General features: G+C 44.4%; 1 protein-coding gene across 3 annotated transcripts in view; it reads right to left on the bottom strand.

Moving 5' to 3' along the window:
* Positions 1–4,286: 4,286 nt before the first annotated feature.
* LOC147458712 (uncharacterized) overlaps positions 4,287–17,897 on the bottom strand; it is a 43,141-nt gene continuing 29,530 nt past the window's right edge. For all 3 annotated transcript variants that reach the window (XM_086510153.1, XM_086510155.1, XM_086510154.1), the window contains 5 exons: positions 8,230–8,985; positions 5,374–8,140; positions 5,124–5,266; positions 4,952–5,041; positions 4,287–4,862 (listed from right to left, as the gene is read on the bottom strand). In XM_086510153.1, coding sequence (XP_086366279.1) covers positions 4,465–4,862; positions 4,952–5,041; positions 5,124–5,266; positions 5,374–8,140; positions 8,230–8,985 — 4,154 coding nt within the window. In that variant the 3' untranslated portion in view covers positions 4,287–4,464. The remainder of the gene's footprint in view (positions 4,863–4,951; positions 5,042–5,123; positions 5,267–5,373; positions 8,141–8,229; positions 8,986–17,897) is intronic.

Here is a 17,897-nt window from a genome sequence, read left to right as displayed (position 1 = left end):
AATGCAAGGAAGCGACAAGGAGATTGTTGGTAAACCCTAGCCATAGAGGAGAAGTGTTGTGAAGGAGCACAACCAATCTCTTTTTAAGACTAAAAAAGGTAGAATTAAGATGCCATGCTTCTTGAGGATAGAATAGCAAGGTAGGGAAAGCATTATGCAATGAGCATCAGGTCCAACCAGTATTATCCTTGGTAAGGCAACACAACAGATTCCGTGGGATCTCCTTTATAACCAGCAAATAAGCCCCTTAATGCAGTATAACATTCAAACATCATGAGTAAGAGGAGTTAGAAGAGGTCTCAAATAGTTTATTAGAAAACTTAGATCAAGAGCAAGTGTCAACCATGCTCAGTCCAACTAGAGTACAAGCAAAAATAGGTTCAAATCTAACCAGATATAAACCACAATCCATTATGGCAGGGTCTAGAGAATCAGATAGTTGCGATCTTCGAAGACAACACAAAAAGGCCTTCCACTTAATGTCTGGTTTTTTTTTTTTTTTTTTTTCTTTTATCAAAGAAAAACATCCAAAGAAGCATTTTAAACTAAGTACGATCAAAATTTAGTGTAATCAAGTAGACACGCAAGAGAAGGACCCTTCCACTAGTTCCATGATGCGGTGGGTAAAGCCACAGCACACGGCAAATCAGCACCAACAACTAGAAACTTTTCCAGCCAGTCTAGCAAGCACAAGTGAACAGACTCCAGAGACTCTACAAGAAACAGCTGCATGGGAGGGTGGTGATCCAGCAAGCATATAGGACACTGGTGCCTTACCCCACTCCTCTCATTGTGTATGAAACCTCTTAGACAGATATTGATGGCATCATGAACGGATGTGTTGCCACCATGATGTCCAGGTGGAACACCATTGTTGAGAATGCTATGGGACAGCAACAGAAGGCTTCTTGCTCGGTAGTTACTGCCTTATAAACTGGACTTCAGGAAACCAAAGTTGGAGAAGGCAAGGCGGGAAATGGAGAAACTCAAACTCTAGAGGGTATAAGAGGTCATCAAACTAGTGCTAGCCTTCAGATAAGTTGGGTGAAGTTGGAGGGAAGGATCCTTTTAATAATAAGCAGCTCCATTAGGATTTAGGGGATTCACACTCATGGGTGAAGTTAGGAAAGAGAATCCAAGAGCAAGGGAACCTTCAGAGTCCTAAGGTCTAAGGAGACGAGTTAGGGTGATGTTCTCATCATGTTACTTCAGGAAATAGTGTTAATGCCCAACCTAATAAGAAACAACACTACTCCTTGTAACAAGAGGATCATAATTTAGGGCCAAGATCCATCAGGCATGCTCTATAGCTCTAGGGATGGTAGGGGACTAATAGAATATGACTAGCTAGTATTGAGTATGTTGATTTTTTGTTTAAGGCAATATTAGTGAGAAGAATCAAAGAGGTCAAAAGACCTATGTGGAGATGTAATTTGCCCAAGACAAGCCAAGGTTGCAATCTTCAGTGTCTCGGAACTAAGGTGGCCAGTTACAGAATACAAAGGTGGGATTCACATCTCATGTCACAGAGACTCCACTGAGAGGGAAAACACTAAAAAGGGCTATTCCAAATGAGCCATGAAAGTGAGGGAAATAGTGTTTATGCCAAACCTCATCTAAATAGAGGTGAGTCCTTGTATTAGGAAGACCCTAATGTAAGAACAAAAATCATTATCCATGCCTTAGAAGGAGAAAACAAGGTAGGGGAACAAAAACTAGTATTGATTTGTTAAGAGAGCTATTTCCAAGGCATTTTTATTCTTAGTGATCATAAGAGTTATGGGGAGAAGTTATATTACCCTAGGGTCATTTTTAGGCGCATATTTTGGATAGCCATGTGGATCACTCACCAAAAGTAAAAATGTGTGTGTGTGTGTGTGTGTGTGTGTGTGTGTGTGTGTGTGTTATAAAACATAAGACTAATCTTACCACAAAAGACAATAAAATTGCCCAAGAGACATACCTAAGATATTAAACTTCCCGTCAAGACTCGATACTAATCATCAACAGAATTTCAAAGCTTGAAATGGCATATTTAATACTCGCCAAAGTAAATATATGGGCAAGTCAAATTAGAACAAAGTATACATTATACGGGCCAAAAGATCAGCATAATGTCTCTCCATTACACCAGTTTTAGGTCCAAAACAATCAGCAACAAATTCAGATAATTGTGAATCATGGACCTAAAACTGACTTTGTTGAGACTGGGAAGAGGTAGCCTTGCATAGACATGTTCTTAAGAGAAGCATTCGCACCATAATTACGATCGCTAATGCCAGAGTTTCATTCTATTTTCAACACAATCCTTGGTATTGCATAGACATGTCCAAATACCTTGTTTTTAATCTCAAGGGTCCTCGTGACAATGAGATGGGCTCCTAATCCACTATGGGGTGGCTCAGCAAAATACTCAAGCTAAATCATCTCTTTATCTGGAACCGAGTCAAGAGACCAACTCCCAGATTACAAGGCAAGAAAACACCAACTTACGATGATCAATCCGTAAGTCACTAATCCATAAGCCAAACCATGATAACAGCTCAAGTAGATCAACTAGTACGAGCTCATACGACCTCTGAAGTTCATAACCAACAATCACCTGAGTTCATATTTATATTTTCTTTGGCCTGTATTATGGAAGCTAAACCAATCCTAGAGAAGTCACTTGGGTTCTCAGAGCAGTTAGCCCAACGCACTGAAAAAACCAACGAAGGAAGGGGGAAAAAAAGCACATCAATCTCACATACTAGCTCGTCCATTGCAAACTCCAAATCATGCAACAAAGTCTATTATTACAAATGAGATCGGACTTTTAACATTCTTGTATACTTCCCTTTATAGAACACAGCTTTAACAATTAAACCGTCCTGTTAGTGAAAACCCTTGTTCCTGTTCCGTGTTTAGACAACCAGCTACACAATTCCTTGTAGGTGTAAATGAGAACATCTCGAAACCAATACAACCATACTATGTGTGAAACCCTGAAAACCATGATTATGTAAATCAAGAGGGTCCACGTTACTTTGCATGAAGTGACAACTATTCGTTCCTGCCAGGTTTTATGAACTCACACACTGATCGTTTCATTAATTAAAGTCTGTTGGTGGCTTCATGGAAATGCAACTAAGAAATGCCTCCACTCATTTTCAGTAGAACCTTTTTTTCTTGGACTCCATCAAGGTGACGAAAAATTGAATCAAAAGGGGTTGCATTGGAATACAAAATGACATATACTGCTTGGCACCAAGGACACAACCATCTACTCAGACACTTATCATTTGCAGCAGTTTACTCAATGCATGCAGAGCCTATCTGAGCTTGAAGCAAGACAAAATTCCTATATTTTTTGCAAATCTATCGCGAAGTGTAGCATAATACGGACGTGAAGGCCAGCTAAGCAAAAGAAGGGGGGAGCATCAGGGAAGAAAACCCATTTAGGACTATCTCTTGGCAAGACACAACAATGTAGCTCAACTTTTTAAATGTAAGATAGGCTAGGGAGGCATCAACCCACTGTCAATAATCAGCTATCATGATATAAGGAAATTAGCAGTTTCATAAAATGGGTACAAATTTAACCCTTAAATGGGTTCGGGTTTGAATAGGTGAACCTTCTTGAAAACTTCAAGGTAGCAAACGAAGTAACCTTGTCCTTACTCTGCACAAAATCATACTGAAGTAAAATACCACAATGAACCGATTATTTAACTCTCCGCAACAGAAATTCATAGATCAGCAGCCAGATCTCTGACCACCGTCTTCAGGCCAGAAGCATCTCATTTAACAGAAAAAAATATTCAAAATTTTGTCACTCATCTGGGTGGAGTTAGAAACATGGCAAAAATCAGCTTGTACTTCCAAACTAGTAGCATAATCTCTATCAATATTATGAATGACACCATTAGAGATTTCCCTGAAGCTATTTGATTAAGATCATACTCAGCATACAAAAGATGGCATTTCCTTGCTTCAAAAATTGATTCACAGATTACAGTGACCGGGCATAAATAACTCTTATCCTCTTCGACAGCTCTGCAAAAATGGAGCTCACAAGGAATCAATTGCCAAACAAAACATACCAAAATATTGTCTCTCCTCCTCAATGTGGTTGCTCATAGCATTATCAAATTATACAAACCTGAGAAACAGGGACTGAACCATTAAAAGGTCTGCAGCTGCCTCAACTTAAAGATATAGACCAAGCCAAATGAACCATCAAATAGCTGAATCTAAATAAAGGTGCCGCTTTCCAAGGTTATTCTTTCCAAGGTTATTCGGTAAGATAGACACAAGAATCAAGAATGCCATTGTGGTAGTAAAATCTTTGATTTACATAACCCTAACCCTCAAACAGCTAAACAGTATCACATTGTATCCTAATTACAGTACAGTACAGATGTATACAACCTGGCATGCTTATACTTGTCATACAACTTATTTTATGTTACACACAGACCTCCATCAATTGTTGGTATGCTGAATCTCTCCCATGAGAATCCTATTACTACTTGAAACATTAAATCCCAAAACAAGGGATGGATCAACCACTTTCTTACCTTTCTTGCCCTTACGCTTAACAGATCTCACTGTTTCAAACTCATTGTCATCCTCTTCAAAAGCTTTCCTATGGCACACTTCTGTCCTCTTGTCGCCTTCCACAGCATCCAAGTCATCCTTGATCACGGCCTCACTCACAGGAAAGACCTCTTGAGCCACATCAGGGGGGATCATTGCCTTGTGACGTAGGAACTCTGTCTTGAAAGCCTCCACTGATGGTTCGTCTCCAAGATACATAGTTAGATACTCCCCCACTTCAGATACAGATGGCAAGCTCATGCAGAACTCTAGAAGAGCCATGTCTAGAAGTAAGTTAAGCAATGACATACACATACATAGTATATTTAGGATTGATAATTAGAAAGTAGCATCAGAAGACAAAAGAGGATACGGCCCTTGCCATTAAACTCCTTTATCTGACTCTCACACCATTGCCGGAATACCCTGGCCTCCGCCACCGAAAGTACCTTATGGGGGAGACCTGCAGCCAACAACAATTCTGGTGTAACTACTTCACTGAATCAGGAAATCTTGTACGTGACACGACTCTGTGTCAAAAATACCTTCTAATTGCTTGCTTACAGACTTTAACGGAGTTGGCTTTGACACAGCAGCACAAAAACTGGATGAAGGTGGCAATTGCTGAAGTGTTTCAACTCCTCTTACAGATCCCCCAACAATGGTGTGATCCTGGCTATAGTCACACCTAGAAATAAAATGAATTTGACTTATTGGAGTCAATAAACAAAAACAACTCAACCTTTCGTAAACATAGAAAACAACAGTCAAGACACCTTGGGGTGAATTTCTCACCGCTCTGTCCTGGAAGCCTGCTTTGCAACTCCGATGTCACCATAATCCCAGAACTGTTCATCATTCTCAAGACCACCAATCGATGGTTTCCTCGTACCAGACTCAATTGGCTGAAATCTTGGTTGACCTACAAACTGAGATGGAGAGGATAATAAGGGCCTTTGCCACGCAGATGTGTTGCTGCTGATAGTTACAGGATCGGAAGGCTTAGCAAACAGAGTTTGCGTTTGATGTTGCAGAAGCTTGCCCTGCTGGTCTCTCGCCTTCTTTTCTGCTTCTTGAATCTCCTTGAGAGACTTTGCAGCTTTCACATGCATGTTCGGATCCACTGACCACACAGGCAAGGACTGAGAGACCATATGTTCCTCTCTCTGTAGTAAAAAATCTCCCATAGAAGGAGCTGGAGGGGTGGCAGAGGTGAGCTCCTCGAACACGTGGGACACTTTGGGAGACTTGATGAAAAGCGATGTAGGTACAGAAGGTTCTGCTTCTGTGACAGCAGCAGATTTACTAGCGCCACTGACCTTGCCTTTGGAATGCCGTTTTTTATTCTTTTTAGAATCCTTGAATTCCATAAACTCACCCTCCTCAGCAATGATAGCAGCACCATCTGTCATCTCTCTCTCTGGGTTTGACATGTCATTACTGTTACATGTATTGACAACATCATTTGCACACAAAACAAAGTCAGTCCCAACATCAATGGAAGAGTGAACCCACTCTGGCAGCTGGGAAGATTTCTCTTGGCCCGTTGTAGCAGACTTTACCCAGAAGTCCATTGCTCGACTCTGAACAGTTGGTTGTCTTGGCAAATCAAAGCGAGATGCAGGTTCCACTCTTAGCCACTCTGTCTCCTCTTTAGCCCTCCAAGCTGCTTGTTGCTCCGGGTCTCTGAGATATCCGAGCAAATCATGCTGATGGTTGCTGCTTGGTAAGTTTGACATGACTGCTTCTTCACTAAAATACAGTGGAGCAGGAACCTCCACTTGTCTTGATGGCGAGGATGAAGCTAAAAACATCGAAGTATCATCGTCCAGGCCACAGCCTGTCCTCCTCTGTTGCTGTTGCTGTTGCTGTTGCTGTTGCTGTTGCTGTTGCTGTTGCTGTTGCTGTTGCTGTTGCTGTTGCTGTTGCTGTTGCTGTTGCTGCTGCTGCTGCTGCTGCTGCTGTAACTGCTGTATTCTGAAGGCAATCCCATCATTTTCTCTCGGAGACTGCCTGGGAATGTCTGAATTGACGGGGAACATTTGTGGGGAATCATTCATTGATGTGATTTCTTGTTGCCAATTGAGAACAGACAACTGATTTTGCCTCTGCAGTTCATTTGACACTTGAGGAGCCATACGCTCCCTCATCCGATATATCTCCATCATGTCAAAGTCAGCACCAAGCGATCCAGTTCCCCAACCTCTCCCAGCAGCCTCACTAGCTTGACGTCGCCTAAGAGCATCAATTGTGGTCAAAGAGATTGGCCCACGATTTTGTCTCTCAAACCCCTCCTTTTCCCCTTGCAATTGCTGTAAAAAATCTGATGGAATCGAATCCATTCTTGAGGCACGCCCAACCGTTGCTGCGACATTCCTGTCCCCCTGAAAATCTGAAGGTACCCGCATCTCTGCTTTTGTTGGCTGAAGGTCTACTCCATGCAAACCAGGAGCCTCAAGATGTAGTTTCTGAGTATGAGGCTGACACACTGGAGAAAAGCTTGGCTGGTGATGCAATCGAAAATCTTGCTGCTGCTGGAAGGCTCCATGTGCCTGCATGGGTGTAGCTGCCGGAGTCCGCACAAAATGCCCAAATTCGTCCACCTCCCACACTCCAGACACACGTCGCTCATCAAACTTCACATGCTGTTGCTGAGGAAAATGAGCATGTTGCTGCGCTTGGAACTCTTCTTCTTGCTTTTCCCATAGAAGAAGTTCAATCAAAGACTGTTTTTGACGCAGCTCCTCCAAATGATGGTCAAGAGTGGAGTTATCCTGCAGAAACTGCTGAGCTGCCATACCAGCAAGCGGATGGTCTGCTCCAGAAAAATGTTGGTGTTGCTTTAACAACTGCCCAACAAGTGCATGAGAATGCTGCTGTTGCTGCTGCAGCTGACGCTGCTGCTGTTCAAGTCTAAGAAGATGATCAACGACTGAATCGGAAACAGACGTTTGATAATTGCCTTGTGATTGTGGAAAAGGAGGAAATAAATGGGAAGAGTGTGGAGGCGAACGCTGCTGCAATTTATTCACAGTGTAGTCTTGAGGCAGGGCTGGATTGTGGAGCTGTTCAAGAGCAGGAGGAGCTCGCTGTTGACTCAAAAGATCCAACAATGAATGCTGTTGTTGCTGTGAAGGATGTGAGACGGGAAAGCCAGAAAGAGACTGCAAATGCTGCTTCTCAAACTGCTGTAACTGATGTATATGGAGATCACTAAGCCCATGAGGGATTAATGCAGCTTCTAACAAGGATGGATCCTGCCAAGTTGCATCTTTTATAAAAGGACCATCTGATTGAGCAACCGATAAAGATTGTGTCCCTGATTGCCAAGGAGCTACTTGAGGAGTGGGTAACCTTGGGGACATGTGTCCATTGCACCTCGGTAGAGCTTCAACAACAGGCAAAGGAAACTCGTTCTTGACTGCCCACTGCTGCAAGAACAAGGACTGCTTCGAGAGCTCCGTATTCTCTCTTTCCACTTCTGAAAAATAAGAAGAGCTCTGCCATATCGAGGGGTACAATACACCTTCGGCACTTCTATCAAGATTGTTATCTTGCAAAGCTGCAAGGAGAGAACAGAAAAACTTTCAAAAATGTAAAGCATACCCTCATCCTAGTGCAAACATTCAAAGAAACATGACACCCTCCCACCATTGTGTAAATGTGAGTCATCGCCGTGCAAACTTCTACATCCTTCCAAACTGCCATCATAAAATCCTTTGGCCTGCGATAACAAGGATGGCCCACTGGCATTGCCTTCCACACATGCTTTCAGTGCAAACTCTGAAGACGCCTCCTCATTGTCAATAATCCTTTCCAATTTATCTTGATATGAAGGAGAAGTAGTCCGTTCTGATGCAGCTTGTTCTTTCAGCTTCAAATGTGGCATAACATCACCCAGTGGAATAAAGGGGCCATTATCAAGAGCACTTGCAACTCGAACTAAAAGATCCAGGCCAAAATAACCAAGCTCAAACCAACCTATTATGTCTGTACCAGTGAAAGGCCCCTGGACTTCTCCTTGAGGATCAATATAGAATAGAGAGAGCTCTTCAGGAGTGGTACAAGTGTAGCACGGTTCTACCCAGTCTTTCCTATCAGCCCGTTCCATCTCTCTCTCAAGGTCCCTAACATCCCATGCTGATACTGACATATGCTTATCAAGAGATTCAGTCTTTGAGCTCGAGCTATCAACCTCCAGAATTAAGGTTTTTTCAAACTCGCCTGCAAGATTCTGACTCTCCCTCCTGTCCACCAGGGTCGCTGACATGAAAAGCTCCACATCACCGCATGGTAGCTTACTATCTATCACGTTTTTTATTTGGACAGTGCTGTCTCCTGCATTCAACTCCATATCCTGTGAATGATCATCAACCGCAACAGATGCTTTACAATCGCTCTCTTTACCTGAAAACACAAGTCGGATAACAATAACAAGTTAAGAACTAACCAAACAAGGATAAATACACAGAGCTCTATCGTGAAGTAAGTTAGCCCAGTGAAGGAAACACCCCCCTCCCTCCCTCCCTTCCTCCCTCTCTGTGTTGGCAAGAAAAAGAGGCTGCTTCTATTACTTGAAAATCTCCCAGAATTCCCTAATGGTGCATATTCTGAGAGCAAGTACATCACTGTTTACATAGCAGGCCCGTAGGCATCAAACGGAAAAGTGTAAAACGAGATACAATTAGGCACATGGCCTAACGGAAAAAACTTAAGGCAGGGTAGAAAACCTCTCCTAAAGAGAGTTCTGGCAAAAGAAAGGATGGCAGTACTTCGACCAAAAGTCCATGGTGGGAACTAGGCCCGTTGGGGTAGCAGTCGATCATGCTATCTTGTCTTTCACTCTATCGTTCCAGTTCAACACAATGAGCTCACCCAGATTCTGACAAAGACGCTCCATGATGCAGCATCAAAGGCATATCCCCACAGCCAGCCTACCCGCAGACGATCTGCGAGCATGCCTCAGAACAGTTGGTATGATGAGGAGTGTAGAGAGACGAGGATCAGATTACAAAGAGACAATCACGGATTATCTTCCGCCGCCTAGTGCGACGAAAGAAGAGGGCTTATCTATCTCAATTAGAGCGTGATCTGTATCAGCTGTTTATGAGTCAGGACTCTAGTGAGGCATGGAGGCTTTTCAATGAGCACTCTCCACCGCCAGCCATTACTTCCACAGAGACGTCGGGGGAATATGCTACATCTCTCTATACAGCATCGAGGCAGCCGCCTTTGCCTGACCCTCCAGAGGCATGCCCAGAAACATGTACTTTCTTTACTGCTGAAAGCCATTGACAAGATGAAAGCACAGGATCATGATGGTCTAGTAGCAGAGCACTTTATCCATGCCCGAGATATGCTTGCAGAGCCTCTTGCTATGATGTTTACTAGAGCCATGTACGAGGGTTACCCTGAGACTTGGAGTATGTCCACTATTGTGCCTATCTTCAAGTCAAAAGACCCTATGTTTCCCGGAAATTACGGAACCATCATGGTTGGTCACACTCTGGCATCAATTCTTGAGCATGAGTTGAGTGGATGGGCAGAGAGAGAGGGCATACGGGCAACACAACAGGCAGGGTTCAGGAGAGAATTCTCCACTCTTGACCAGATTTTGACACTCATAGCTATTATTGAGGAGGGTAAACACCATGGCAAGAGGATACATTGTAGCTTTCTGGATTTCCGCAAAGCCTTTGATACAGTGCCACGAGCCAGACTCATACGCACATAGCAAGACATGGGGGTGCCCACAGAGCTAATCTGGGGGATCTTAGCTTTATACAAGACAGTGGTAGGACAGGTACGCACTACTCAGGGCATGTCCGACATGGTTCACTCCACCATAGGTGAAGCAGGGTTGCCCCCTATCTCCGGCTCTCTTTGGGATATATGTAGATGAGTTTTCAGTTATGTACAGGCAGAGGGTGATAGAGGTGCTCAGCTTGTAGGGACATGGATTCCGTTGCTATTATATGCTGATGATATTGTGTTGATCTCAGATTCTCCAGAGGGGATGCAGTGTCATTTGGATGCATTGCATGCATTTGCACGGGACAGTGGATTGTATGTGAAACTTGGTAAGACCAAGGTAATGGTGTTTAACACCACGGCGCAATGGGTAAGGAGGTCCACCCCCACTTTTACATATGGTCGAGAGACTGTGGAGTATGCAGATACATATACTTATCTTGGGGTGGTTTTCAGTGGTCCAGTATTTTCCCTGAGACGTGTAGCAGATACACGATTGACCAGAGCCTATGCAGCATTGGGGAGACTTGAGAGGATATGTTCGCAGGTTCAGTTCCAGGAACCTCGGACAAACCTTTGCCTCTTTGACACTTTGGTCACTTCGGCCATGTTGTACGGAGTGGAGATATGGGGCCCCTCAATTGATGATCATAGCAGAGCTGCCAGTACTGATGGATGGAGATGTATGGAGAAGCCCTTGGTGTCTATGATTTCTCGGATGATTAGGGCCAAGGCCTCAGTACCACATGACATTATTAGGGCAGAGCACACTGCTCCTCCATTGGTAGTGGAGGCACTCAAGTCTCACTCGATCAGTTTCATTTATGCATAGCACTTGGGCTCTCCCTAGAGACAAATATGCTCGATTAGCACTAGTCTTTGCGACAGCTGGCATTGCAGGGAGATAGATCATATTGGTATGCAAAGATGGCATCTTGGTTTCAATTACATGGCTTTAGTATGGATCGGCTACCCCCATTTCACTACTCTTTGGATGCACCCTCCATCTCCCTCACTAGGGTAGAGATTACCAGGCTCATCAGACAAGACTTGATTCAATTGGATACGAAGAGTACATGGATACAACCTACGCATGAGCTAGGTACGAAGATGACTTTCCGTAGAGAGCATCTTCTCCAACTCACGGAGGATGGTTTTGTGATCAGACCAGGATACATGGACACTCATCTATCCCACGGGATACGATGTGCTATTGGTCAGATACGCACATCCTCACATCAACTAGAGATCGAGACAGGTGGATTTAGAGGAGTACCCGTTGAGTCCAGGATTTGTCAGGTGTGCCAGATAGAGCCAGAGATAGAGCTACATTACATATGTCACTGCCCAGTATACTATGAGATACGAGGCCGCTTTCACTCTCTATTCAGAGAGGGTTTTGGGCCACTTTCTAGAGTCATGAGATACCAGGATCAAAGATGCCTCAGATTATACTTACTGGAGATTCCCAAACACAGAGAGGACCTCTTGAAGAGGGGCACAATGAGAGAGATCCAACCACAGCGGAAGATTACAGATTTCTTTCAGTCACAGACAGAGGAGTTCGAGCAACCCCAGCAACATAACAACACTAGAGGCACCAAAGGCATACTGCTTGATTGGGCCATAGAGTTGGGGCGATCACGTCACCCACGGATAAGGAAGCCCTCTCGATATCGACGCAGATTGCGACAGAGGATCCATACCATACTGGCGCGACATAGGAGCCGTCCCGACAGAGTGCCTACCTTGGAGGACATTGAATCTCTGTAGCCTTTTGGATACTGATGTATATGTATATGATGCCTCGACTGTCAGAGAGCTCCATTGTATCAGCCACCCCCCCCCCCCCCCCCCCCCCCCCCCCCCCCCCCCCCCCCCCCCTCTTTTTGTATTCCCTTTCTATCGGCTTTCACCCCACCCCTACCCACTATTTTCTTTTCAGTTCTTTGTACATTTTGTACTCAGACCTGGTATTAGATTCACCACATGTAACCTTTTGGTCTCATAGGTCATTTTAACCTTTTGAAGACGTTAATATTACATTTCATTTCATTTCATTTTATTTCATTTCATTTCATTTCATTTCATCTCTCTCTCTCTCTCTCTCTCTCTCTCTCTCTCTCTCTCTCTCTCTCTCTCTCTCTCTCTCTCTCTCTCTCTCTCTCTCTCTCTCTCTCTCTCTCTCTCTCTCTCTCTCTCTCTCTCTCTCTCTCCTACTTTATTTGGTATGTATGTAGATGAGGTTTCTGACTACATTGAGAGAGATGGTGATAGAGGTGCACAGCTGGCAAGGACATGGATTCCACTATTGTTATATGCTGATGATATTGTGTTGATCTTCGACTCTCCGGAGGGGATGCAACGTCACTTCGATGCTTTGCATAGGTTTGCCCAGGAAAGTGGTTTGTCCGTCAAGCTTGGTAAAACCAAGGTCATGGTATTTAATACCACCCCACAGTGGATCAAGAGGTTAGCGCCCGCTTTCACATACGGCCAGGAGAAGGTGGAGTATACAGATGCTTACACTTACCTTGGAGTGGTTTTTAGTGGGCCAGCATTTAAATTGAAGAGGGCACAAGAGACTAGATTGACCAGAGCCCATGCAACATTGGGTAGATTGGAAAGGATGTGTTCATAGGTTCAATTTCAGGAGCCTCGGACGAAGCTCTGGCTCTTTGACACTTTGGTGGCTTCTGCATTGCTTTATGGAGCTGAGATTTGGGGACCTTCACTGGATCATCACGGGAGGGCAGGCCGCAGTGATGGATGGGGGGACATGGAGAAGCCTCTGGTCTCTATGATCTCACGGCTCATTAGAGCCAAGGCTTCAGTACCACGTGCTATTGTACGAGCAGAGCTAGCTGCCCCCCCCACTGGTGGTTGAGTCGCTCACCAGATCTGTCTCCTTCATACACCGCATGTGGGAACTTCCCAGAGACAGATATGCACGCCTTGCACTTGAGTCCTCTCAACAGTTAGCCATGCAGGGAGATACAACATGCTGGTATGAGGAGATGACATCATGGTTTCAGGCGCATGGGTTTAGCATAGACAGATTGCCTCCCTTCCAGTACTCATTGGATGCGCCCTCTCTGATTCTTACACAGTCCGAGATCACCAGGCTCATTCGCCAGGAGTTGACTCAACTAGAAACCAAGAGGACATGGATACAGCCAGCACAGGAGCTGGGCACGAAGATGGCTTTCTACAGAGAGCATCTCCTCCAGCTTACGGAGGATGGTTTTGTGACGAGGCCCAGATACATGGACACCCACTTGTCTCATGGGATACGATGTGCTATTGGCCAGATACGCACATCTTCACACCAGCTGCGGATCGAGACTGGGAGATACAGCGGAGTACCAGCAGAGGCCAGGACATGCCCCCTGTGTGACATCGAGCCTGAGATAGAGTTGCACTACACATGCCATTGCCCCGTCTACTACGAGATACAAGGCCGCTTCCATTGCTTGTTCAAAGAGAGATTTGGACCATTCTCTAGAGTCATGTGGTACGAGGATCAGAGATGCCTGGGTTTGTTTTTGCTCGAGCTGTGCACAGACACAGAGAGAGCATGATGAGAGGAGAGGCTAGCCAGTCTCAGAGACAGATCACAGACTTCTATAGAGCTGCCCACTGGACACCCGAAGGAGTTACTACCACAGCAGAGCTCGTCGCTTTACACTAGAGGCATATTGATCGACCGAGCGACTGAGCTAGGGAGATCCAGACGCCCACGACTGCGGAGGACTACACAGCATCGACGGAGGCTGCATCAAAGGATTCGGATCACTTTGGCTCGACATGCACGACGCCCGGTCAGACTACTGACCATGGAGGAGATTGATGAGATCCGCCAGCGACCGATGCTAGATCTCCTGTGATCTAGCTATCCCAGCTAGTTGTTTAGCTGCCTAGTTCACACCTAGCAGTTTAGGATTCCATGGTATTTTATTTTGTCATTTTGTCATGTTGTTATGCTGACTATGTATCAGATCCACCACATTGTAATTTTCTGGTCTCATGTGGTCACTTTGGCCTTTTGAAGACGTTAATATAACATTTCATTTCATTTCATTTCTCTCTCTCTCTCTCTCTCTCTCTCTCTCTCTCTCTCTCTCTCTCTCTCTCTCTCTCTCTCTCTCTCTCTCTCTCTCTCTCTCTCTCTGTGTGTGTGTGTGTGTGTGTGTGTGTGTGTGTGTGTGAGAGAGAGAAAATGAAATGAAATGTTATATTAACGTCTTCAAAAGGCCAAAATGACCTATGAGACCAATCAGTTACAAAATAGTGAATCTAATACCATGTCTGGGTACAAAAGAACACTTGTAGGCAATTACAAAGACCAAAACCAAAAGAAACTGACAAACTTTAAACACGCCGGTGGAAAAAAACCCTCCTAATGAGAGTATCCACATTTTTGGATGTAGTGTTCCCATATGAGATGCACATCTCCGGCACACCAAACTATAAGAGAGGAAGGAGACCACTTGTCTGCCATCACAAAAGCCAATATATATATATATATATATATATATATCCCTTTAATAGTTGGCCTCCACCATCCTCTGCTCCTATCAGATATTGTAGACAATTTCCTTTGTTTAAAAGATATCGTGTAATAATGTCTACAATCTAAATCTGACCATAGGTGAGCTCTCTCCACCAATAAATATGGCATCATGCAGACAATTGCAATAGTGGCCCACCCCTTGAAGTCCCTAGAAATCTCCATCGACCACGCAAAGAAATAAGCAGACAAAAACATGGATATCGGGACCTCTACTAGTGATGCAAAACCTCTTGAACAATCTAACCCGGGAGACTCACTATCCTACTCTCCTCAATCATGTTTGTTGTAAGAGGCACCTACAGCTAAATCTCCAACAACTCAGAACAAGGGTATTGAATTGGCCAATCCTGTTGCACCTCAGGCTAATCCTAACCTGCCTCCAACTGTTGAACCTTGTGGTAAATCTATCTATCCAACTACTCTAAAACATCCTCTTGATCCCGATCTAATAACCTCTTGTCACAAAGTGATGACGTGTCATGACCAACTAGAAGAGAAATGGTTGAGTGGACGAGAAATTGTACCAATCAACTTAAAGAGCTTATGGAGCTAAGCAGTGGTTACTCTCAGCACCTCCAAACGACGCAGCTTGCGGTCTGGGGGGCTTCTGGTTTTGGGAATGAGATACTTTTGGGAAGTCGACGACTCAGGATATCAAGAGTTCCAATCTGGAATGAGACTCCTTATTAGATGAGATTCTTCTGGGAAGCCAACGGTCCAAGAAATCAAGAGTTCAGATTTTGAATGAGAAAATAGATTGTCCCTTCCATTGACCCTTGGAATGACCCTCGGAAATTTTTAAGCTAACTTGAGTTGTTTTGCAGATATCCTATGACTTCTTAATACTCCCCCTGTAAATAACCACAAGAGTCCAGGCCATGAGTAACAACAACAATACTCCCCAACATTCAATACTCCCCCCACAAATAACCACAAAGGTCCGGGCCATGAGTATGAATGAGCAAGCATTTTCAAATATCATTTGTCACTACTCCACCCAGGAGTAAAATCACCAATCATTGAAACCAGTATTAAAACCAGAGTCAAACAATTTAAATCAGCACCAAGACAAGTTCAAAACAGATACCATCCATTTCAAACAAATTCCAAACAAGTTCTCAAACAGATTCTCAAACAAAATTCAAACTTAAAAAGCAATCTCGATATCAATCGAGCTCGAAAAGACGATTGACTTTCTATCTTGAAATGTACACCAAAAATTAGGGTTAGATTCCTTCCATAAGGTCATAGCCGACCACAGGATGGTCCATCGGCTCTTGGATAGACAGTGCTCCTCTTGTGGCAATGGTAGTCCCAATCACACTGGACCTCCCAAGGTTATCAGCTAAAGAAGAGACACCTATTGAGAGATGTCGAAAAATTTCAAGTTGTAATCTACTAAGATTTCCATGGCAAGCATTTCAGGAAACCCGACTCTACCAGAAGTTGCACTCCGAAGGAAACCATATAACTTCAGGCAAAACTTTTCTTGAAAGCTTGCCAAGTCCTTGGAGTGTGCGGCTTGGTAGCTGTAGACTTCCACCATTGCATGGCACTGCATCTGAGAAAAACAATAGCTCGAAACAAAACTTGGATCCTTCTCTTGCAAGTGATCTTTATGGCTTATGCCCTGTAAGACATAGCCATGAAGACGGGAGCGCGCCCGATGCGCGATGAAGTAAGGGTGACTAGTAAGTCCAAGGTCGGGTCTCGAAACTACTTCACAAAAATTCCAATAGATTTTGGAAGCGTCGGTTTTGGAAGCGTCGGTTTGCTCTTTCTGCTCTTTGGTGGGACCGATATGCTTTGAGAAAAGCACACGCCAGAAGCTCTGGTACCACTGTCAGACTGAACAGACTTTTAGCACTTCAATAACAACTGAACTGAAAAGAGAGACGATACAGGGAGTGGCGAAGGTCCACCACAGAGAGTATTGGCCCCAAACCTTGGCGGCGAGTGCAATGTTGGTACTCCAATCCCTGCACGTTCACACCGAAGCATGCCAGAGAATGAGCCCTCTGCACATATTGTCACGTGCACATCTAACCCTATGTGCATGTGGACAAGCTACTTCATGTCTAGGGTTCAAACCAGCTTAGGAAGTGTTCTGGCACTTTTAAGAGCCTGTGCACAGGCCGTGCATGTCCAAGCACTTAGAGTAGTTTCATATCCTTTGGTTGCACACAGCATGATCATCGGCATGACAGTCAGTACCCATCATGAGCATTTTATAGTGCACAAAACCCATTTTCCCTATTTATCCATTTTTCACTTATTATTTAGTAAGTGACTTTTGTTGGAAAACTGGGTAGAGCAAATTTGCTAAGTTCTATAAAAGAAACCTAGCACTAGCACTTTCTGGTAGACGAGGCAGCAGAAGTTCCAACAACTTACAGTGCACCTTCTCAGCAAGACCGGCAGGTGACCTAGCGTTTCTAGCCAACAGCAGAACAAGATAGCGTTTTGGCTACAATTTCAGCCTAGCGTTTTCAGCAGTACCAGATCAGCCTTGGCGTTAACAAACAACAGATCAAGACCAACGTTTTTGCTGTAGAGTCTCTGGCGATTTCCAGATTGCAAACCATGCTAGCGTTTTGCAGTTTCCGGTGTCAGATCAGCCCATTGCATCAGCGTTTTCAGTTTTCAGCACTTAGACACAACAAATCCGGTCCCTAGCCTAACAGATCTCACCTACCAACAATATATCCTCGCCGCACCGTCAAATCAGCCAGCGTTTTCAGTTTCAGCCCGCTGTCCGCAGATTTCAGCATCTATGTTTTCAGCGCATCATCGTCACGTCATCGCCGTCGCCGTCCTCACCGACACAGTGTCAGAATCAGCAGAAAGACAGCATTTGCAGATTTCAGCCCTAGTGTTTTCAGTTTCCAGCCCATCCTCGTCGACGTCATCATTATCGTTGACATCGTCGGCAAGTCCACTACATCTAGACCATTGTACCAGATTTGTGCAATCAATAGCATAGACCTCTCTCGGG

This window comes from Adiantum capillus-veneris, chromosome 4 (genome assembly GCF_014529385.1).
Source record: "Adiantum capillus-veneris isolate H3 chromosome 4, ASM1452938v2, whole genome shotgun sequence".
In the NCBI taxonomy this organism is placed as follows: domain Eukaryota; kingdom Viridiplantae; phylum Streptophyta; class Polypodiopsida; order Polypodiales; family Pteridaceae; genus Adiantum; species Adiantum capillus-veneris.
This window is presented reverse-complemented; position numbering and strand designations above follow the sequence as displayed.